The 22,572-nt window shown below is 61.4% G+C and overlaps 4 protein-coding genes across 15 annotated transcripts in view; 1 reads left to right on the top strand and 3 right to left on the bottom strand.

Annotated features, from left to right (window-relative positions):
* Positions 1 to 1,959, bottom strand: part of FKBP5 (FKBP prolyl isomerase 5) — a 29,979-nt gene extending 28,020 nt beyond the window's left edge. Inside the window, exon 1 of one of the 2 annotated variants that reach the window (XM_037410411.1) lies at positions 1,923 to 1,959. The gene's annotated coding sequence lies outside the window, so the exon portion shown is untranslated. The remainder of the gene's footprint in view (positions 1 to 1,922) is intronic. The other variant, XM_037410414.1, reaches the window with a different exon arrangement.
* A 9,856-nt stretch (positions 1,960 to 11,815) lies between these two features.
* Positions 11,816 to 15,333, bottom strand: CLPS (colipase). 8 transcript variants are annotated; one of them, XM_037410528.1, is made up of 6 exons: positions 14,722 to 15,333; positions 14,551 to 14,608; positions 13,256 to 13,487; positions 12,964 to 13,137; positions 12,254 to 12,376; positions 11,816 to 12,179 (listed from the first exon to the last, which is right to left on the bottom strand). In XM_037410528.1, exons 1-6 carry the CDS (start codon positions 15,308 to 15,310, stop codon positions 12,042 to 12,044), a joined length of 1,314 nt encoding a protein of 437 aa, XP_037266425.1. In that variant the 5' UTR covers positions 15,311 to 15,333; the 3' UTR covers positions 11,816 to 12,041. The 8 variants fall into 8 exon arrangements, with proteins under 8 accessions (XP_037266425.1, XP_037266426.1, XP_037266427.1 ...); XM_037410529.1 differs by having other exon boundaries at positions 14,551 to 14,602; positions 14,893 to 15,333; XM_037410530.1 differs by having other exon boundaries at positions 12,964 to 13,098; positions 13,213 to 13,402; positions 14,551 to 14,602; positions 14,893 to 15,333.
* Positions 15,218 to 20,433, top strand: LHFPL5 (LHFPL tetraspan subfamily member 5). The gene is made up of 4 exons (XM_037410545.1): positions 15,218 to 15,720; positions 18,066 to 18,302; positions 18,577 to 18,609; positions 18,855 to 20,433. The coding sequence occupies exons 1-3, from the start codon at positions 15,309 to 15,311 to the stop codon at positions 18,591 to 18,593; spliced, it is 666 nt and encodes a 221-aa protein (XP_037266442.1). The 5' UTR covers positions 15,218 to 15,308; the 3' UTR covers positions 18,594 to 18,609; positions 18,855 to 20,433.
* SRPK1 (SRSF protein kinase 1) overlaps positions 19,976 to 22,572 on the bottom strand; it is a 33,360-nt gene continuing 30,763 nt past the window's right edge. For 3 of the 4 annotated variants that reach the window (XM_037410521.1, XM_037410523.1, XM_037410522.1), the window contains one exon: positions 19,976 to 22,465. In XM_037410521.1, coding sequence (XP_037266418.1) covers positions 22,281 to 22,465 — 185 coding nt within the window. In that variant the 3' untranslated portion in view covers positions 19,976 to 22,280. The remainder of the gene's footprint in view (positions 22,466 to 22,572) is intronic. The other variant, XR_005107873.1, reaches the window with a different exon arrangement.

Genomic DNA, 22,572 nt, shown 5'->3' with positions numbered 1-22,572 from the left:
TACCAGGATGCAAATTAAAACCGGAGCATCCCCAAGTCGCAGCATCAACACCCAACCCCAGACCTCCAGGGAAAAAGCCAGAGACAGGCTCTGCTGGACACATTTAATAATTTTCTTCCCCCCCCAGCCCTTTGCGGGGCAGAGAAGGAGGCAGGAGGGACGCAGCTTCCCCACATTTTAAAAGAAGGAGCGATTTGCGCTCTCAACTTTTCCTTTTTTAACTTGTCATCCCAGTTTCCAGGCTGGGTTCGATGCCCTGGTGCCATCCCAAATCCACCTCAACAATTTAACAGCTCATTACAGACAAACACCATTTAAACAGTACCTTTAAAACCCGAAAGTATCAGGTTTTTTTGTTGTTGTTTGCTTTTTTTGGTTTAGTTATTATTATTTTTCAAGGGGGTTGGGTATTATTTTTTTTTCACTGGCAGCAGCGTGGTCCATTTGCTTAGCCCAGCAAGGACAGAAACTGCTGCATCGGAGCCTTGGCTGGGGACTGCTGCTGGTGATGGACGTAAACCCCGGAGCCCTTATAGCTCATTGTAAAATTTTTAAAAACAGAAGCTCTGAAAGAGATTTTGTGCCCAGAGAGGAGGGAAAAATACCACAAAATTAAAAAAAAAAAATTAAAAAAAAAAATCACATTTACCTTGTGCAATCGCTAGCTACTGCCACTGAGCCTACATATTCTATATATTCTATATATTCGTGTCCACCCCTATAGGGCCAGCGGCTCATGGGGAAGTGCCACAGCCGAGCACAGGAGCCTTGTTTGGTGTGAAAAAGTGGGAAAAAGAGAAACCCCCTCCCTCGAGCACCGTCCCGCTGGGATGCCGGCCCCTGCCCATGCGACCCTGTCCCATCAATGCCACCTTGTCCCCCTCCCAGCGTGTCCCAGTGCCCCCAGCAACACTCGTGCTCCTCTGTATTAACAGGTGCTCCCTGCACTGGGGAGGGGGTCTACAGGGTGGGGCCCCCCATCTTATCCTCACCCCCCTCACTGGGGGCAGCATCCCTGTCCCCACAGGACTTCTCAGCCCCACGCAGGACCCAAGCACCCCCCACCCAGCCCCCAGCGGGGTCCATCAGCCCCACGCGTGCCTCTCCCCAGCCCCACACTATCCCCCCCCAGACCTACGGCGTCTCTCCAGCCCCCCACGGACACCACCCCCAGTGCCCCCCAGCCCCACAGGGCCACGCAGGGCTGCCCCCGGCCCCCAGCCCCACACAAGGCATTGCTGAGTCTTCCCACAGCCCCACACTGGGACTCCCACACCCTGGACCCACGCAGGGATCCCCACACCCCTGGCCCCGCAGACCCCTGGCTCCCCAGACCCCCGGCCCCACGCAGGACCTCGGTGCCCCCACACAGCCTGCGTCAGGGTCCCCCAGCCCCAGACAGGGACCCCTCAGACCCCCGTCCGCACTCTGGAACCCTCCAGCCCCTCGGAGAGCCCCTCAGACCCCCGGCCCCACGACGGGACCCCTGGCCCTGCAAAGAGACCCTCCAGCCCCACGCAGAGACCCAAACACCCCCAGCCCCACGCAGGGGTCCCTCAGACCCCCGGCCGCAGGCCGGAACCCCTCAGACCCCTGGCCCAACACCGGAACCCCCGGCCCCACGTGGCGACCCTCACACCCCTGGCCCCAGGCAGGGACCCCCGGCTCCACGGAGGGGCCCCTCAGAGCCCCGGGCCCACACCACACAGGGACCCTCCGACCCCAGCAGGGACCCCAGCAGGGACCCCAGCAGGGACCCCCCGAGCCCCGGCCCCACACAGGGAGCCCCCAGCTCCCCGGCCCCACGCAAGGACCCCCCAGCTCCCCGGCCCCACGCAAGGACCCCCCAGCTCCCCGGCCCCACGCAAGGACCCCCCAGCTCCCCTCCCCGCCCCGCCGCCCCCGGCCCCGCCGGCCCCCACCTGCCGCCGCCCCGCGCTCCGCCGCCGCCCGGCTCCGAGTGGCACCGCGCGCCCGCGCCGGCCGAGTCTCCCCGGCCGCCGCGCCCCGCCTTCCTGCCCGCCCCCCATTGGCCGCTCCGCCTGCCCGTCTCGGCGCGGCGCCCGCTGCGCCTCCTCATTGGCTCGAGTGGCCGTGATATGCAAATCAGAACGTTCGCCCCGCCCCTGGTGGGCCAGACCGCCCCGCCCCGCGCACTTGCCGGGGGCAGCGGCGGCAGAGCCGGGCGGGGGCGGGGGGGGCGGCCCTGTGCGGTGACCCCCGGGGGTCCCCGGCCCCGTGCGGTGCCCCGGGGGGGGTGGGGGACAGCTCCGTGCGGTGCTGCAAGGACACCACGGCCCCGCGCGGTGCTCCAAGGTTCCCCCAGCCTTGAGCGGTGCCGCTGAGGCGGGGGGGCAGCTCTGTGCAACCCTCTCAAGGACACCCCAGCCCTAGAGAACCAGCCAGCCCCCTGCAACGCCCCACGGGTACCCCAGCCCCACACAATCCCCCCATAGGTACCCCAACCCCGTGCAACACCCCACAGGTACCCCCCAACCCCACACAATGCCCCACAGGCACCTCCAACCCCATGCCACACCCCACAGGCAACCCCAACCCCATGCAACACCCCACCAGTACAGTACCCCAACCCCACGCAACACCCCACAGGTACCCTAACACCACTCAATGCCCCACGAGTACCCCCAGTTCCATGCAACACCCCACAGGTACCCCAACCCCTTGCAATGCCCCATGGGTACCCCAACCCCACGCAACATCCCATGGGTACCCCGAACCCCACGCAACCCCCCTGGGGTTTGCTAAGGGCAGCATCACCCTAGAAAGCAAACAACAGTGTCCCACAGCTGGGGACAGAGAGGGGCAGGGGATGGAGGACACACCAGCTGCTGGGACATGCAGAAATGTTCCTGTTCAGTATGAAGGAGAGAATGTTAAGATCTGCCTCAAAATCCACCCCAGATTAGAAATAACGTAATTTCCAATTAAACATCCCATTCCTGCTCACACACGTTCAGCTAATTGCAGCACCCGAGCTGAGAGGGGCAAAAAAAGCTTGGGGGGGGTGGGGGGGTGATCAGTGGGCATTGAAATTGTGGGATTTCAGTCTTTTTAATGATAAAGAGTTCATTTTTATAAGGCTTATGTCAGAGCTGGTGCCCGCAGTTCCCAACCTGCGCCCCAATTCCCACGTGTTGATCCAATAACCCCACAGATGCTCACTCGCAGCTCTGCTCTTTGATGCCCGGTTCAATTTTCCCAGCTGTAATTTAGACACGGATGGCACTCCCTGGAAATACAGAGTTAAAATTCAACTCCGTTAAAAATTTAGAAAAAAAAAAAGGAAATATTTTCATGACGTTTCATTTTTCCCCTCTCTCAAATAACCCAGTTGAATCTTGCATTTTGGTTTTAAACATTTCCTGCCTGGCCTCCGAGAGCTTTTACATTTCCATTTATCAAAGAAATATTACAGGTTGCAAATAGCAGGAAACCCTGCAGCTTCATTTCGTGCAGGCCCTGAAAAATCCTACCGGATCAACGGCAGCAGCGGGGGGGGGGGGTCAGGAGGGTCCAGCCTGGTTTGCTTTTGCACCACAAAAATGGGAATTTTTGTTGTTTGCACGAGAAAAATAAAAGCAAAATACACGGGGGCAAAAGCACCAGAGTTGTTTTTTTTAGAAGACATCTTGCAAATCACCGTGACACCAGCGCCCGACCCACAGCTTGTTCTGCTTTCTTGGGTGGTGGGATGCCTGAAACCGCCCCCACCCCACCCCCTTCCCCGTCCCCCCCATCCCTGTAACACAACCTGGAGGAAATCTGCTCCATAAATAATCCCGGATGGCTTCGGGGTGGCTGCCAGGGGCACTGCTTGTTCCCCCTCACTATCCAGCTGGCCGCACATGTCCTGCCCCAGGGTCGTCACCCGGCTCCGAAAGGGTGGGGGGGTCTGGGGGAAAGCCTCGCCCCCCCCCCAGAAGTGGGGAGCAAAAGCCAGAGCCCCCCCATTTGCCTGCAATGCCCTTCCTCATGCCAGCCCCTGAGCACCTTGTGCGACGTGAAAGCTGCAGTTCCTGGGAGAAAAAAAAAATTTAAAATAAAATAGAAGATATTTTTATTCATCCTTGTCTTCTGCTAAAAATAACCGGCGTTAATCTGCCTTGAGAGCGCGGGGAGGAGAGGCGTCCCTCCGCCTCGGCTTCCCATCCCAAAGCCACATCAGTGCATCTCTCGAGCGCATTGGAGCTCGGAGGAAATGGGATTTCTCCTGGTTCTTCCATGTGCCACGGCACAAATCCACTGGCCCTGGGTGCAAATCCGTGGCCCTGGGCAGGTGACCCAAGTGGGATGTTCCCACCCTGGGGGGGCTGGAATCCATCCTTCCCCCTGGTACCCAGAGCCCTGCCTGCTGCCCGGGTTGGGGAGCAAAGCAGCTTTTTGCAGCTGGGGGATGTGGTGGGTGACCCCCCCTCGGCACAGCACCACTCCCAGGACCTGGTCTGTCACCGGTGCAGGGGTGCGGGGGGGTTGTGGGAAGCTGGGTGTTTACGGGAGGTGCGGCGGGTGTTGCACAACAGGCGGGGAGGACAGGAGGACACCGTGGCCTCATGGGGACACAGGGATGTGGTCTGGGGGACACGGGGGGGGCTGTGGGGCAGGAGCACCCGCTTGATGTGGGGATGGTTGATCCAGGGGGTGCAAAGCAGCCAGCAGGCTTTGAAATCTTCCCCCCTCCCAAATCTTCCTACTGGAGAGGCCACAGGAGGGATGCTGGCTGTCAAGCAGCCGGATCCAGCCCAGGGTGGTCCCTCCTCTGGCTTCGATCCCCGCTCTGTGCTGGGATCCACTGCTCCTGCAAGGATTTTTTCCCAGCCAAGGAGCCAAAGCATCCCCCCAGCTCCATCCCCGGCCTGATCCTGCCCGTCCCCCAGCGTGCCTGGGGCTGGCCCTTTCCCCACGCATTTCCAATCCATAAATTTCCGGGTTGTACTCCGAACACTGGCCCCCTTTACAAAAATCCTCCTGGAAGCAGGCAGGGAAGCTCCTGCCGGAGCAGCTGGGTCCATCCTGGGGTCCCCACCCCCCCCCACGCCACTTCCCCCCCGCACCCCAGGGATGGCTTTTACCAGCTGAAAGGGTGGAAATATTTTTCCACATTATTCCCTCCCAGGGGAAAAGGGGGAAAACCCCTGCCCCCTCTGGCTGAATATGAGGGGGGGGGGTGGGTGGGCAGTGCTGAGGGTCCCCCCAAGCCCTGCCAGCAATCCAGCCCCCCACAAGCGAGGGCAGGATGCAGCGGGGCCGGAGTGGGGTGGATAAATAAAGTCCGGCTTCGCCGTCCTGGCCAGGGGCCACTTCTAACACAAAGTACATTCCGGCCTGGACGTAACGCAGTGTACCAGCCTCCGCCGGGGCGGGTGGGTGGCAAGGGGCGGCAGGGACCCCCCACCCGGCTGCGATGGGCTGTCAGGGTGCGAGCTGGCACCCTTGCGTTTGGTGCAGGGGTGCAGAACCCCCAGGGATGCCATGCCAGGCGATCGGGATGCTTCTGCTGGGAGGGGTCTGCACCCCAAAAACACCCTGGGGGGGGGACCCCCGGGGGGGAGGGGCGCCCCCGGGGGGGACCCACATCTGTCAGGGTGTCCCGATGCTTGGCGGGTGCCCGGGGAGCCCCGGGGGGGGGATCCCGGCAGGGAGACGCGCAACACGTGGCTGAGGACAGGGCTAAGGATGCAGCCCCCCCGCCCCAATCCCGGTCCCAGGACACCCCCCGGTCCCGGCCGAGCCCCGGCAGGGCAGGGAGCCGCAGCCCGGCGCAGCCCCGACCCGGCGGGCGGGCGCGGTGCCAGGGCCCGGCGTGGGGACGCGATGTCCCGGCCGCCGCCGCGCAGGGAACAGCCTGACTCAGCACCGGGGCGGGGGGGCCGGGACAGCGCGGCCGGGCGGGGGGGGAGCTGCCTGGGGGGGCTGGGGGCGCGGGGCCGGGGCTGGCAGGGCCGGGTGTCTTGGGAGGGGGCTGGGGGCACTGCCTCGGGGGCTGCGGGGGGGCGGGGGGGATGCCCCGGGAGGGGGGACTGGGAGGTGTCTGGGGGGAACGCCTCGGGGGGCTGCGGGGGGGGCTGGGGGACTGTCTCGGGGGGCTGCGGGGGGCCGGGGGGGCTGCCTCGGGGGGCTGCCGGAGGTGTCTGGGGGGAATGCCTTGAGGGGGGCGGGGGGAGCTGCCGCGGGAGGCTGCGGGGGGGCCGCGGGGGGGGGCTGGGGGGATCGCCTTGATGGGGGGACTGGGGGGTGTCTGGGGGGACTGCCTTGGGGGGGGCGGGGGGGGCTGCCTCGGGGGGCTGTCGGGGGGCGCTGGGGGGACTGCCTCGGGGGGCTGCGGGGGGACACTGCTTGGGGGGACACTGGGAAGGACGACTACGGGGTGTCTGGGGGGGGCTGCCTTGGGGGGTGGACTAGGGGGTGTCTGGGGGGAGGCGTTGCCGGGGGGACACAGCTTGGGGGGGGGGGGCTGGGAGGACTGCCTGGGAGGGGTTGCCTGGGAGGGGGCTAGGGGGTGTCTGTGCTAAGGGGACAGTGGTTGGGGGGGGCTGCCTGGGGGGCATCTGGGGAGGGGCTTCCTTGGGGGGATGGGGTGGGTGGGGGCTGCCTGAGGAGGGGACTAGAGGGTGTCTGGGGGGGCTGCCTGAGGGGGAGCTGCCGGGGGGGCTGCCAGAGGGGTGCCTGGGGGGGACTGGACTGTTCCGGGGGGCTGCTTGGGGGAGCTGCTGGCGAGGGGCTGTTTGGGGAGGTGGGGGGCTGCCCGCTGCCTCCGGGCATGAAGGCAGGAAACCCCCTCCCCGCTGCTGGCAAGACCCGCAGAATGGGGTGCCCCCTGCTCAGTCCCACTGGCTGGGGCAGAACAGTGTGGCCACCGGCATCATTGCCCCCCAGCACCCCCCAGTACCACCCCTGGCATCCCCCCCAGCATCCCCCCCATCATCCCCCCAGCACCCCCAGTACCACCCCTGGCATCCCCCCCAGCATCCCCCCAGCACCCCCCAGTACCACCCCTGGCATCCCCCCCAGCATTCCCCCAGCACCCCCCAGTACCACCCCTGGCATCCCCCCAGCATCCCCCCAGCACCCCCCAGCACCACCCCTGGCATCCCCCCCAGCATCCCCCCAGCACCCCCCAGTACCACCCCTGGCATCCCCCCCAGTACCACCCTGGCATCCCCCCATCACACCCCCCCAGCATCCCCCCAACACCCCTTCCAGCATCCCCATACCGTACCCCCAGCACCACTCCAGCATCCCCCTCCCAGCATCCCCCCCCCCCCCCCGGGGCTGGCCCACTCCCCCAGCCCAGCTCACCACCATTTCGGGGAAATTAATACTAAAAATACTCAGCCGGGGCGAGCCCCCCCCCCCGCAAACCGCACCATCCCCAAGCACCCCGCCCCGAGCTGTCCCTGGGCTGACACCACCCCCAGCCCCCCCCAGCCCCCCCCATCTCCCGCCTTGGGCTAATTAATTCCTCCACCAGCGCAAATAATTCATCCCGAGGATTTTTCCACTTGTGCCGTACTGGAAAGCACCAGGAGGGGGTCACGGAGAAGCCTGGGGTGTCTGGATGTGCCGGCCCCCCCCCCCCCCCCCGGGTCACCTCTGTGTCCCCATATCCCCCTTGCAACCTCCACTACTGCCCTGAGCTGGGCCAGTCCTCAGCACTGGGGGGGGGGGGGGGGAGCATCCTCGAGGGCCCCCCCCCCCCCGGCCATGCTTTCAGCGCAAAGCCAGCCCCGAGGATGGAGGAGGGATGGGGACACCCCCTAGGGATGGGGACACCCCCCCCGGGATGGGGACACCCTCCCCCCAGGTTTTGCTTTGCCGCCGGGTCCTTCCCAGCTTCCAACCCTGGGGAAAAACATCAGAGCGGAAAAACAGGAGCGTCTGACATTGTTCCCCCCGGCAAAGCCAGCGAGGCCGGGAAAAATCTTCAACAATTGGTTTTGGCAAGAAGAGGCAAACCATACCTTTACATGAATTTTTTTTTTTTTTTTTTTTTTTTTTTTTTTGGTTGTTGTTGCTAGAAAGGTTGCTTTTCCTCCAGCGAGAGCTTGGAGAACGGCTTCTGGCCAGCTCCATCCCGAAATCAGCTCCCCAGGATGGGGCAGACCTGGCCCAGAAGTAGGGAAACCCACAGGGGAGTCACAGGATCAGGCCTCCGCATCCCTGGGGGGTGAGGGGGGGGTCTGCACCCTGTTGTGCCCCCAACTTGGGCCTGCCGGGGGGGGGTGGGTCGCTGCTGCAGGCACAGGCTGCGCATCCCACGCCAGGCTGGGATGCTGGGAGCGGACTGGGGTGTCTCCCCGGGGATTTGGGGTCCCCAAGCCCCCCGGTGCTGGCTGGGGTGTCACCCCGTGCCTCATCCCTGCTGCTCCCACCCTGCCATACCCCGACACCTGGGGGGGGGGCAAAGTTATCCGGAGGGAGAAAAATAAAACACTGCCCCAAAACCAAGCGGGCAGCCCCCCCCCCATGCCTCTGGGCACCCCCAAATACCTCTGGGTGCCCCCAGACACCTCCAGGCAGCCCCTCGGGTTCATTGCCACAGCACCAAGCACAGGCCCCCCCAGCACCCTCCAACCCAAACCCCACAGGACCCCCCCAACCCCACTGCAGGATCAGGCCTCTGCATGACACTAGTCTGCAGCAGACTGGGGGGGGTGGGGGTGTCAGGCTGTATCTGGGGTCTGCCCCTCAAAATCGCTACCCCAAGCTGCGTGTGTCTGCCCCCCTCTGTGGGGCCAGGGCAGCTTATCCCCCCCACCCCAAAATATTTGCACCCCCTGGGCTGGCGGACCCCCCTGCCCACAGGGCGAAGGCTGCAGGAGACCCCCCCCTCCCCTCCCTGGGACCCCCATCACCTTGGGGGTTTTGGCAGGGTGCTGGGGGGGTGTCTGGGTGTCTTTGCTGTGGGAGGGGGTGTCTGCACTGGGGTAACCCCACTGGAGACCCCCCCTGCAGCCCCAGCTTGTGATGGTCCGGAGGGGAGCGTGGTGAGTTGGGGGTGCGGGGGCTCCCCGGGATGGGCGCTGGAGCATCACCGCATCTTTGGTGAAATTGGAAATTAATTAATGAGCGGAACAGGCGGCGTTTGGCAGAAAAAAGGGTTAAAGCAGCGCGGAGGAGAAGAGGTGAAGGCCGAGGGCTGGCGGAAAGGGGGGGGAGCGGGGGGGGGGGGGGGGGGGGGGCTGGGGAGAGGGAGCGCGGCTGTTCGAGAACATCCTGTACCCTCCTGGCAAAAACAGCCCCGGCGGGGGGGGGGGGGGGGGGGGGGGGGAACAACCATCTGCCCCCCCCAGCCCGGGGTACGGGGGACACGCTGGGGGCACCCGGTGGGTGAGCAGGTGGGGAGGGGGGTGCAAAGTGGGGTGCGAGCCTGGTGATGGGGTGAGACTGGGGGGGGGCTGGAGCGCCTCCCCCCCCCCCCCCAGCTTCGTACTCCTCGTTGTTGCTTTCTAAGTGAGGGGGGGCCGTGTGCGAAGCTGGGGGGAGGAAGGGGCACCCCAATGCTTGCACCCCCTCTACTCCCCAGAGCAAGGCAAGGTCTCCCGGGGGGGGCATACCCCTTGTGTCCCCCCCCAGCTCCAAACAGGGCGCAGAGGGGGACACCAGGGTCACCCCAGCAGCCACGGATGGGGTTACACTGCTGCCGTGCCAAGTGGGGTGCAACCCTGGGGATGGGGTGAGACTGGGGGGGGGGGCACGCTTGGGGTGCCCCCCCCCGCAATGCCCCTTCAGCCTCATAGTCCTCATTGCTTTTTAACCAAGGCGGGGGGGACCTGGAGGAAAACGGGGGGGGTGTGTGTGCAAGGGGCACCCCAATCCTTGCACCTCTCCATTGCCCAGGGTGAAGTAATGTCCCCAGCGAGGGGGGTGCATCCCTGTGTGTGCCACCCACCCCCCCCGGCCCCCGCCCCAGGGGTCCTCGCTGCATCAAAATCTGCCGGCACAAGGATGCTCTGCGCACAGGCCCCCTCCCCGCTCAGGGTGCCCCCCCTGGGGTAGGGGCCCCGTCCCCGGGGCTGGCAGCACCCCACACACGCCGGGGGCCCCTTCCTGTGTTTGTTAAGGCGCCGTGAGTCAGGCGTCTGGTTTTCGGTTTAAGCCAATATTTACCAGCCCAGAGCTGCCAAAATAAAGCTGCCGCTTCACCAGTAAATATAGGGCTGAGATGGGGGGGGGGGCATTCATGTGTGCCCCCCGCCTCCCCAGCACAGCCACCTCCATCCCACCCTCCAGTGCTCCCATCCTCCTCCTACCAACATAAGGACACCCTAAAAATGGGGACGCCCCAAAATGCCCATCGTATACACCAACAGTTGGGCCACACTGCCACCCCCCCCCATATCCCCCTCCTCCGGTGAGGGGGTGACCCCCAAAGCAGGGCTCAAGGGGTGTCAGGGCTGAGGGGCAAAGTGCATTTCACACACACACCTCCCCCCCCCAAGGCTGAGCTGCCCCTGAGGTTGGGGGGTCCCTGCGAGGCTGGGGGTCCCCAGGGCTGGGGGGGTCCCAGGCTGCGGGCACGGCATGCCTGCCCTCTGCTGGTGCTGGCACAGCTGGAGCCAGGGCCTCGGCCGCATCCTGCCCACGCCAAGGACACAAAGCCCTGGGTGGGGCTGGCCCTGGGCAGGCAGGGCTCCCAGTATCCCCAGTATACGACCTGGGTGATGCCAGACTCTCCAGGGTGCTCCCCACTGGCGTGTGGGGCTGAGGATGCCGTGCAGACAGTGAGGCCAGGTTGAGACCCCGTGTCCCCTGCCCTGTGTCCCTTGCCCCGTGCCCTCCCCCTCTGCCTGGGGGGTCCTGTCTGCTGCAGCAGAGGGGCTGCTGTCCCTGTCCCCATCCCCATCTCCTCCTTCACCCAGGCCTCATCCTGCAGCCATGGGGACATGGACCTGGTGGCCTCCTGCCAGGACCACCCCAAGGAGACCAAGACACTCAAGGCTTCGCCACCCACCACAAATCTAAAATTAAAATCCAAGTCAGCGTTTCCCCCTCTTGCAGCTCTGCCAAGCCCAGCTTGCAGGGGTGCTCTGTCCCCACACTGCCCCCCGTGTCACCCCCTCGATGGGGACCCCCCGGCTGTGCCACCCTCCTAGCCATGTCCCTGGTGTTTCTGCAGGTACAGGTCCTCAAGCTGCTGGTCACCCTTGTCCAGGAAAGAAAATTTCCTGCAGGGCATCCTCAGCAGCCAGGTATGGCCTCTGGCCCCCCATGGCCCCCTCACGGCCCCCCCCCAGTGCAGAGGTACCGTGGGGTGCTTGGGGTGGTGGGGAGCAGCACTGTGGGTTCCTGGTGCTCGTCCTACCCCCAGGGATAGGAACACATAGAATCCCCCCTCCAGCGACCCACTTGGCTCCTGCTGCCCCCCCAGCTCTGCCAGGCGGCTGCCTCCTCTTCCTCACCCCCCCCCGCAGCATGGCTGCACCCCCTCCCCATGCCCAAAACCCTGGCTCCAAGCTGGGCATCACCCCCCACCCCCCGCAGCCTAGGGGCAGGGTTAAGGGGATTTGCCCCCTTGCTGGGGGCTCCCAGCATCCCCTCGCCCCAGGTCCATCCCAAATCCCAAAGCTCCCGCCTCGCGCAGCTGGAGAAGCTGCTCTAGGGGATGCTGGTGGAGGTGCCACATAAGGGGCCCCTGCGATTCCCTCCCCTCCCTCAGATTCTGGGGCTGCTGCATCTTCCCCTCCCCTGCACCCCCTTTGCTAACACTCCCCACACACAGAGCTCCCCCCGTGGCTGGCTGCTGGCCTGGCCCAGCTTACTGTACAATTGCATATGACGCACACACACATATAGGTAAAGCCATCGCGTCCCTGCAGCTTTTTCTGGGACCTTCTGGCCCTGCTGCCCCATCCTGGCACGGAGGGATGATGCATCGAGTGAAAACGCCGGCTTGCGGCTCGGCAGATGCTCTTTACTTGACCTTCCTGCATCCAGGGCAGTGCAGGCAGTCCAGGCATCCCTGGGGAGGGGGAAAGGCAGGGAGGCAGGAGCAGCAGGGGGGGGCACCGGGGGGGGTCTCTTCACCACAGCTGGTAGAAGGCCCGGGGGTCCTTGCAGGTGCCGAAGTCACTGTTGGTGATGGAACCCACGATGGTCCTATCGGTGTCGCAGGTCAAGCCGCTCTCGCAGGGACACTTGTAGTAGACGCCATAGAGGCTCTGTGGGGAACCAAGGCAGGGTGCAGCATGGGGGACGTGCCCCCGGCCCCCCCCAGGAGTAGGGGAGCACGTACCTTCGGGGAGCACTCCTGGAACTCGGCCGCCTTCGGTGCGCATCGGGCCAGGCTCAGGCCACCGGTCCGGTGGCAGCAGCCGCTCTTGCACTGGGCGCTCTGCAAGCACAGCTCCCCGGTGTCCTGCGCCACGAGGGGGGTGTCAGCGGTCCCTCTCCATCCCCCCTTACCCTCCCCCCACCCAGCCCTGGGCCCGGGGGGCTTGGGTGGGTGTGAGGCACCAGCTGTGCCTTTCGGCTGGGGCTTAGCACCGCTGCGGGCACGCTTGAGCCTCCCACCCTGCAGCGTTTCCTCGGTTTGGCCCAAAATACCGCCCGCCGAAGCGCTGTTTTCTGCTGGGCTCATGGGAATAGGGCTGAGACACCGCAGGGATAGCATCCCCCCTGCCCCATTCCCTGCGACCCCCCCAGGGAGAGGGTCCTGGCTGGCACAGGCAGCTGAGCCCTTCAGTCTCATCCCGCTTCCAGGCTTTTCCATGCCTTTACGCAGCTGCTCTCCCTGGCTCCGAGACCCCTCAGCCCCAGAAAACCCAGCACACCATCCCCGCCTGCCTCCGTTTCTGCAGCCCCCGTAAATTTTGCACCCCCTTGGGGCTGCCCCACGGAGCTGCTGCCGCAGACCCCTGCAACCCCCCGATGCGCTGCACCCCCCATCGCACCACTTGGGGCATCCCCCGGCTGTGGCAAAGACGGGGCGAGCGTCCCCCTTACCAAGTTGAAGATGAGCCCCCGCTTGTGGGGCGCGGGCAGAGCCGGGGCCAGCAGCAGCAGGGCCAGGAGCAGGTGGGGGGGCAGCGCCATGGCCACGGTGGGCTCGCTCGTGTCTCGGCCACGGGCCGGCGGGTGCTTTATAGCAGGTGTCTCCATCAGCTGATGTGGCTGCTCCTATCACAGCCCAACCCGTGGCACTGGGGCAGCGCCTCGACGCCCCGCGTGGGGCAGGGAAACAGCAATGCCCACCCTGCCAGGCCCCGTCCGCCCCGCGCCAGCGATGTCAACCTGCCCTTTGGCGGCTCCTTCGGCTGAAGCGAACACAAAGCGATGGTGCTCCTGTGCTTTTCCCTCCTCCCTCCTCTCCTTCACCCTGGCTGTGGGCAGCCATGGAGCTGGGGGTCCCCGAGACACCCTCCTTGCTGGGCATTGCTGACAGCTTCACGGGCAAAGCAAGAGCCGGTGGCACGGGAGCTGTGCTCTGCGGGAAAGCGCCCACCCCCACAATCCTCCATCGCTCCAACCTCATGACCACAGACACCAAGAAACCCACTTGAGAAAGCCCGAAGTGTGGCAGGAGCAAGCCCACCCCCCTGCCAGCATCCCGCCAGCCTCGCTCGGCACTCCGGAGCCTGCTGATGTCCCCAGCCCATGGGCCACCACCTCACCCTGCCCTGCCACCTATTCCCTCTGTGTCTCGGTGCTCGGGGGATGCGGGGGATGAAAGGAGAGCAGCCCTGGGAACGGCCTGGCTTCTCGCACCCGCGGCGGCCCGGCTGCCCTTGGCAATGATTAACGCCCCGGCAGCCCTGGCCTTCGGCGCCCGCGGGGGTGACGCTGAGGCTGGCACTGGCTGCGGGGTGACCGTCATGCTGGCACATGGCGCCCAGGCCCGTCGGCGGGAGCGGAGCTGCTGCGGTCCCCCAGGATGTGGGGCAGATGTGGCTCCTGGAGAACAGCCCCGAGGTGGCTGTGAGCGCCCACAGCACGTTGGGTCCCTCTGGGGCTGCCCAGGCTCTGCTGGCAGCAGGATGAGCCACGTCCCTTTCTGCAGCGGGGCTGTGGGGACAGTCCCCTCCCTGCCTGCAGCCCCAGCCAGCCCTAGAGCTGACAGGGGGGTCCAGGGGCACGCAGCCCCCCACGCCAATGATGCTGTACCCCATGCACCTTACTCCAGGGGGGGAAGACCCTGGTGATACCAGCTGGGAGGGTGGAGGGGCACAGCTGAGGTGGCACAGCATCTGGGACACATCCTGAGGCACATGACATCCTGGGGAGCATCCCAAGGTGCACCCTGGGGACATCCTGGGACACATCCAGTGCACGGTGCAGCGCAGGCACATCCTGACACATGTCCTGGGGGTGCATGGCACATCCCGGGGCACACAGCGATGCCCAGAGGGCACAGGGTGCATCCCGGAGCACAGCTCAGGGGCACAGGGCACATCCCAGGGCAGATCCCACACGGGCCTCATCCCACAGGCACTGGGCACGCCCCAGGGTGCGTCCTAGGGCTGGCGGTGGGGACACAGGGTGCATCCCCAGGGAGCATCCCCGGGATAGAGGGCATACCCTTGGGACACATACCAGGGGTGCATCCCCGGGGCACATTCCGGAGACAGAGGGTCCATCCCAGAGGTGCATCCTGGGGACACAGGGTGCATCCCAGGGGTGTGTCCCGGGGGTACAGGTCCCATCCCAGAGGCACATCCCGGGAGCATAGGTCCCATCCTGGAGGCACAACTCAGAGGCACATACCGGGGGTGCAGGTCCCATCCCGAGGATACAGGTCCCATTCCAGGGGGGCAAGTCCCATCCCGGCGGCACATCCCGGGGTCCCATCCCGAGGACACAGGTCCCACCCCGGAGGTACGTCTCGGGGTCCCATCCCGAGGTCACAGGTCCCACCCCGGCGGCACATCCCGGGGTCCCATCCCGAGGACACAGGTCCCACCCCGGAGGTACGTCTCGGGGTCCCATCCCGAGGCGGGCAGGTCCCATCCCGGGGGCACATCCCGGGGGCCCATGTCCCATCCCGGGACCCCATCCCGAGGACACAGGTCCCACCCCGGGGGTACGTCTCGGGGTCCCATCCCGAGGCGGGCAGGTCCCATCCCGGGGGCACATCCCGGGATTCCAGGTCCCACCCCGAGCCGCTCCGCCCGGCTCCTCCCGCTCCCACCCCAGCGGCGGGGGGGTCGCGCCGGCTCCTCCCGGGTCCCTCCCCGGCTCCTTCGTTACCGGGGCGGGCGGGGCCGCCGCTCCGGGGCGGGGCGGGGCGGGGCGAGGCGCGGGGCCGGTACCGGGGGTCGGGGGTCCGGGGGTCCCGGGCCGGTGCCCCCGCCATGCCCAAGCTGCTGCCGGCGCAGGAGGCGGCGCGGATCTACCACACCAACTACGTGCGGAACGCGCGGGCCATGGGGGTGCTCTGGGCCCTCTTCACCCTCTGCTTCTCCATCCTGATGGTGGTGACCTTCATCCAGCCCTACTGGATCGGCGACAGCATCGACACGCCGCAGGCCGGCTACTTCGGCCTCTTCTCCTACTGCATCGGCAACGCGCTCACCGGTGAGCTCATCTGCAAGGGCAGCCCCCTCGACTTCGGCACCATCCCCTCCAGCGCCTTCAAAACCGCCATGTTCTTCGTAGGCGTCTCCACCTTCCTCATCATCGGCACCATCCTCTGCTTCAGCCTCTTCTTCTTCTGCAACGCAGCCACCGTCTATAAAGTCTGTGCCTGGATGCAGCTGGCAGCAGGTGAGCGGGGCCCAGGGGCTGCTTCCCCCTCTCTGCCCCCCTGTTGACTCCACCATGCGGGGGCTGGCCAGGCGAGGGGCACCAGCATAACCTCTGTGTCCCATTTGCTCCCCCTTACTGGTTACCAGTGGGGAGCTGGCAGTAAGCAAAGCCTTGCTGGAGCAGCTGAGACCCAGCGGACTCGCTGCACGTTGGCGACGCTCTCCCCCGTGCACTGCTGCTGCTGCTGCTACTGCTGCTGCACCACGCGGCACCAACAGCCCAGCCACGGCCCGTCCCCGCTTACCTGGGGGAGGTTTCCTCTGGCCATCGCTCCTGCTCAGCCCCACGGTGCAGCTTCAGAGCATCGGTCCAAGAGCACCGCATGCCGCAGGGCCGGGGCACGGGGCTCCCTGCCGCGTTCGGGATCCTGTGGGAATGAGGCAGGGAGACAGTGATTACAATTGCTGGGTGATTTTGGTAACTCCCTGAGCCCAGCGGATGATGTACTGGGGAGGTAGAACAGGAGGACGGGACTGACCGTAGCACTTGGTACCATCACCCACATTCTCCCGTTTCTCTGCTCATCCCTGCACACCTCCAGCCTTCCCCATCCCTCCCCCAACACTGCGAGACACCCGAGATACCCGGTAACCCAGCTCCTGCAGTCGAAGCCTCAGCTGAAACCCAACCCAGCCCTTTGCTGCTCCTGAATCATTCATGCTGGCACCAGCCGCAGCCCCTGGGTGCCCCCCCGGCAGGGACCCCCCGGCTGACACCCCCCGGGAGGACAGCTACGGCATCGGGGTTGCTCCAGTTCCCAGCTAAAGCAGCGGGGCTCAAGCAAAGATTTAGATAAGAGGCTTGGGGCAGCTCAGCCTCCCCGGGGAGCAGAGCAGGGAAAGGCTTTGCTGTCGTATCTGGGGCTTGTACGTACGATTTTGTGCTGGATGGGGGAGAGAAACCCAGCGCCGGCAGCTCCAGCCCCACGGATGAGCCTGACCCATCCCCAGCAGCCCACTTTCTCCACCTCAAACAGGCTCTCGGGAGCTTTTGAGCTGCCACTGGGCAGGTGCTGCTGCATTTCTGGGAGTTATTGTACAGAGGGGGCAGGCGACGAGAGGATCCATCTTCTGGCCTTTGCACCAGGGTGTGTTTTCACGGGAGAAGTGATTCCTTCCCGGCTTCCCCCATTTCTGTGCGCCCCTCCTCTCCCTTAGCTACAGCGAAGAGTAATTAAATACAGGAGAAACCAGCTGCTCCTCGACGAAGAGAAATGCTCCCTGCAGACGTAGGAGGCTGCCCGCTGGCCTTGCTGCTCTCCCATCCCCAAGCCAAGGGGAAAAAAACATGGACAAAGCACAAGGCAGCTGCCCCAGAGTGTTTTCTGGTCGACCGAGCACCCAGAGACGGAGAAAAGGCAGGGAGCATCTTGCTGCTGCTGCAGGAGGCTGCGACATCCAAGATGGGCAGGGACATGCGTGTGCTTGTCCAGGGCTCCCACCACGGGGGTGTTTCAGGGCTTCACACCCGCACGAGAACACGTGAAGGACCAGTGACTCCCGTAACAGCGGAGGATGCGAAGAGCCTCCGTGAGTCACATCCCAAAGCCTCGTGGATGAGCTGGGCTCTTCTCCCTCCCCAGCCCCGTCATTCTTCTCATCCAGCAAACGCAGCGGTTTCTCTGGGTGTGTGTGGAAGGAAAAGCACTTTGGAGATTTTGGGACGGGAGCTGCTTGGCAGCTTCAGCCCTTGGGCAGCTGGTGCTGAGCCTGGTGCAGCTCCCGCAGCAAAGCCGCACAGGCGCTGTGCCGGGGACCTGGCTGCGTGTGCCGGGGCTGGAATACTGCGGGAGGAGCTGGTGGCTGCCGGCTGGGCTGGAACCACCACAGCTGAACAAGCAGAAAAATCTGTTGGCAAAGCTGCGGCCGATGGCAGCTCTACCACGCGCCGAAATCCAGCTACGCGCGGGGTGCCGGTGAGGGTCTCCACCTCGCGCAGGCTGCACCCATTCGGGTTTTGCTTGGAGAAAATATTTCTTTGGAGCCACGTGGCCCGGGATGCGGAGGCAGGAGAGAGGTTGCCTGGGCAACGCAAGGATGGAGATGCTGCCGCAGCATGTCCTTGACTGGGAGCCTTGCCCTGAGCCGGTGGGCAGGCAGCGTGCCGCATCCTGCTCCGCCATGGGAGCGGAGCTGAGCCCACGCGTGATGGGCAACCACAGGGCTGCTCCAAGCCTGGTTAGCCGGCCCGTGGTGGTTTATCCCTTTGCAGCACGGTGTGGCCGTGCTCCTCCGCTCCCCATCTCCGCACGCCAGCCGGGCTCGGTAGCTCGCAGCCGCTGTAACATCTCCCTCTCCCCGCAGCTACTGGGCTGATGATCGGCTGCCTGATCTACCCCGACGGCTGGGACTCGAGCGAGGTGAAACGCATGTGCGGGGACAAGACGGACAAGTACACGCTGGGCGCCTGCACTGTGCGCTGGGCATACATCCTCTGCATCATCGGCATCCTCGACGCCCTCATCCTCTCCTTCCTGGCCTTCGTGTTGGGGAACCGGCAGGACAACCTCCTCCCATCTGATTTTAAAGTGGAAAATACAGGTAAAAGCACCTAGGGCTGCTGCAGGGCCTCTCGACCCGGCAACGGATTCGTGTTATTTGGGAAGACGGTGGCTTCCTCCAGAGCTGGCGTTGGCCACAGATGCCAAACTGAGCCGGGCTGCATCTCACACACCTGGGGCTTTCTCCCCATCCTGTTTTTAATTTATTTATTTATTTTTTTACCCCTTTTTGAAAATAAACCTAGAAAACACACCTGCATCCTCAGTTTTCCACCATACGCTATTAACACTGCAATTATCTTTTTGTTTTACAGAAGAGGGTGAGGACTGACAGAGCTGATCACCACGTAAGTGATGCCCATGGTGATTCTTCCCAGCACACGTTAGATTTTAATTACTGAAGGACTGACTATAAATTTTGGTGCTATAGTCCCCCCCTTTTTTTTTGTGATTAAAGGGGAAATACTTCACTTTGCCTCCAGAAAATAGAAAAACAAATCCTTGCCAAGTGACCAAAAAAAAAAAAAAAAAAGCTTAAAATTGGAAGTCACACTCTATTTGGTAACATCTGACCTATTCTTTCTGTTCCCAGGGTCACTGAGCGCTCTTCCTCCATCAGCCCTTCACTTTAAAGTGACTTTTCCAGGAACTTTACACTTACCAACTTCTGTGGATTTTCTACAACCGTTCACCAAAGGGGCCACCGTCAGCTCGCACCGAGTTTATTGGATAGAAATAGCCCAAAGTGGACACAGGATTTTTTTGGGGGGAGGGGAAGGGGAGGGATAGCGATTTGCTGCTTCTTGGGTTTGTACATCTTCTTTCAAGGAAATTACTTCTGAATAAAAAAAAAAAAAAAAAAAGCGTTAAGTGTTTTGGATTTTGTGCTAGTCTCCTTGGGGCAGGGGACGTCCTCTGCCACATCCCTGACTGCCCTTGTCCTTTAAGACACCGTGACACAGCCAACTCCCAGCAAAGCCATGACTCAGCTTTCCACTCCGGGCAACAATAACCAAACACAACCTTGGAAAAAGGGCATTTTTCAGGGGGAGGAACAGAAGCAGGGCCACAGCAGCCCTGTACCGGCACCCGCAGACTGCAGCAGATGGGGCCAGGCAGCAGCACGCTCCACCACCCAATTAATCCCCCGGAGCCATCATTCCTCATCACATCCAACACCCATCTGCAGCAGCCTTTGGCACACTTCTGCAGAAGACACAGCAGCACGTCATCCTGTCCGGCTCTTACCTGGTCACAAAACCCCCAAATTAGCCTGTGTTACCATTTTTCATCTCTACTGGCTCTAATTTTCTGGGTTCCCGCAGCACATTCAATTCAGTTCTAACAAGCACCGTCCAGTTTTACACTCCCCAAACACTTTTTGCGAGGTTGTTAACACAGCAGACGCACAACAGACTTTGAGAACATCTTTTAGAACAGAAAAATTCCAGCAGATTTGTCCTACTATTGACTACTCTTCTCCCCTTTTTAAAATACATCACAATACCAACAGCAAAATCTTCAGCTGCACCATCTCCCTGTGTCTCATTCTGGAGATCCCAGTGCTCACTAGCAAAGAAAATGGAATCAATGGGCCACTAGCTCAGAAAGAACAGACTTACAGAGGGAATATATAAGGAATAGGGCTCAGTTATTAAATAATCTGTTTATTGTACGGCTTTCACAAAGAAAAAAAGACAAAGCACCCAAGTAGAAAGAATAAAAATGTATTTTCCTTCAGGTTTTAGACTGACACAGCAAGTACAAATCCTTTAGTGTGAGCACTTTACGGCAATTTGGAAATTTTAACAAACCCCAAGTGGATGAGCACACGGTACAAGACTGAATCCTGACAGCTCCTTCTCCAGGTCTTCAACTGACAAGCTGACTCTAGCCTTGGCCATCATGGTCACAACCTCCTCCTCCACTCGGGAGGCAGAGGGAAGGGAAGGAGCTCTCAGAGTCGAAGCGTGCAGACAGACCCCTTCTAGGAAAAGTTTTCATCAACCAGCCTCAAGCGCACAGGACCGGGTGAGCTTTCAAGACAACAGAAATTGGTTTTGCCCTGCTAATGTATCTTCACAGTATGTAGACAGTAGGTATTTTGGAACCCAGTCCTGTCTGCAGGGATGGAAGTGACACGCAACTGGAAAACTCCAGATGAAAGGGGGAAAAAAAAAGTCAAATCAGCAGTTTAAAACTCTTGGTATGTTACCTTCCTTTAATTTTAGATTATATGCAGAGAGAACCTGATCTACCCCTAAAAGAACATGCAGCAGGATTTGCATTAATAAGCCCAATCAGGCACTGGACCAGAGAAACTCTTTTCAAGTGGATTAAATGACACCAAGGGTTATGAAGGAACGACCCTTACGAACCAGGATTTCCAAACACACATACAGGAGTGACATGTTAACAGCGGTCTTGGCAGCTTTGGCAACGTCATCGTCTCAGATAGCATCTGCGTGGCCTCCAGCACGCTCCTGCAGCGACTTCTGTCCTCTGAGAGCCACCAGGAATCCAAAAGGCCTGTTTGGTCCGGGGTAAGGAAGTGCCTCTGAAGTCTCAGCGCTGCCAAATCTCGCTTTAGAGTAGAGTAGGATGCACTGCATCTGTAACAGGATGTGCAAGTCTAGAAGAAGCCATCGTAAAACTATCAAATGCCACAGTGATTTAACTTTTAATTAAAAATTAACCCATCTACTCATTATATCCAACCCCCTCTGAGAAGTAGTAGAAACCCCACAGAACATTTTCATTTGGGGTAACTCTAGAAACAGCTTCTAATCCAGTATCTACATGGAAAAGTCAGTTCTCTTCCACTTCTGCTAGCTCTCCTTGTGCTAATGGCCCAGAAAATAAAAGGCAGTCCCTTCCAGGGAAGTTATTTCTGAAGGCCAGCACCTGAAGCAAGTTAAGGGAAAAGAAATCTGTACACTGGGCCTTCAAGTGTTGATTTTGAAAGTCACGGGCTATAGCATGGCTGTGATACAGCCCCTGCCGCCCTCTTCCTGGGAAGAAAGTGAATGGTCAAAAATTAAGAGCCAGAGTAGACTGCATCAGTGAAAGCCAGGCTCTCACAGACACAGCAACTGCTTCAAGCAAGGCAAAAAAGTGCCAGTAAGGGGTAAGAACCAAAAACCTTAACAGCTCGCTAAAACGTTAAAAGAGTTGCCTGTAACAAGGCTGCCTCTGCAGCCAAAGGGTGCACCCGTCAGTCTGCTGAAGACCGTGCATCCCGTCAGTTCCAGCTTTTGCTTATCACCTTTTAGTTGCAGGCATTGAAGTAGAAAATGTCACCGAGTCCAGAAACTATTCTGACTATCTGGGCACAGGGAAGGAAAAAGTAAAGGCAGGGCACTTCGGAGAAAGAAATTAAGGATACTAAACCCTAGGTTTAAATAGCTCTTTACAAAAGATTTAAGCAACTAGAACTAAAGAAAAGTTATGTGACCGGAAAGCAAAGAATACAGTAGACGTCTAGAAAATGATGGAGGATTTTGAGGTCTTTGCTCTACAAGGAACTAACACCACCGTGGTGCCATCTGTTACTTCTCACCCCATTGCTAGCTACCGGATCAACAGCAGGGAATCGACTCCTGAGTCAGGGAGATAAGGAGGCGTTCAGATCTTCACATCCCCCCCCACGAAGAAAGGAGAGCTGAAGGTTAGCTAAGAGAGCTTATGCGGGCACAGGGCGAGCTCACATCTGTAACACACGGTGCGTAACAGTGAGCAGACTCAGGGAAAACTTCATATTCTAGTCAATTAAGTCTTTGGCGAAGCCCAATCAAGGCAAAACACAGATGATGCCCACTGGCTGAGGAGAGTCCCCATCGAGTCACACAAGCAAACTCAGCAGAACAGATTAGATTTATCTAAAATCTTGGAAGCCGTGAAGGAAGAACTTCACACGGAAAATGAACAAGGGAAAAAACAGATCTGGGAAGGGGCAGCTGGGTGCGTGTACGCTATGCTGTAAACCAGAGTGTAGTGCTGTGGCATCGGGCTGAAGCCTCTAGGAGTTAAGCCAGGGGTGCCTGAGACACTCTGCTGCTGTAGCTCGTTTCTCCGGGATCAGCTCCAACATAGGTAATAAGAAGTCTGTGAATGCAGCTGCCTCATCTTGGGACCACTCGTATTTTTCCACCAAGACTTCAAAAAGGCCCCACGGCTTCAGTTTGGTGATGTGCTTCAGATCACCTGGAAACCAAGACAGACAGGTTAAGTGCAAGACACGGGACCAGAGCAGCTGAATAAAATAGGCTGAAGAGCTACACAAGACAGACTGAATTCAGAAACTGTTCGGA

The sequence above is a fragment of the Falco rusticolus genome, chromosome 17 (genome assembly GCF_015220075.1).
Source record: "Falco rusticolus isolate bFalRus1 chromosome 17, bFalRus1.pri, whole genome shotgun sequence".
In the NCBI taxonomy this organism is placed as follows: Eukaryota; Metazoa; Chordata; class Aves; order Falconiformes; family Falconidae; genus Falco; species Falco rusticolus.
Note: the sequence above shows the minus strand (reverse complement) of the source record. Positions and strands in the feature narration are given on the sequence as shown.

Excerpts from the sequence above, each read along its gene's own strand:
- LHFPL5 (XM_037410545.1), top strand. The coding sequence starts at position 15,309 with ATGCCCAAGCTGCTGCCGGCGCAGGAGGCGGCGCGGATCTACCACACC. Across the intron at positions 15,721-18,065 it reads CTGGATGCAGCTGGCAGCAG|CTACTGGGCTGATGATCGGC; the intron begins GTGAGCGGGGCC and ends CTCTCCCCGCAG.
- CLPS (XM_037410528.1), bottom strand. The coding sequence starts at position 15,310 with ATGGCGGGGGCACCGGCCCGGGACCCCCGGACCCCCGACCCCCGGTAC. Across the intron at positions 12,377-12,963 it reads GGGGGCTCATCTTCAACTTG|GACACCGGGGAGCTGTGCTT; the intron begins GTAAGGGGGACG and ends CTCGTGGCGCAG. Across the intron at positions 12,180-12,253 it reads TCCAGGAGTGCTCCCCGAAG|AGCCTCTATGGCGTCTACTA; the intron begins GTACGTGCTCCC and ends GGTTCCCCACAG.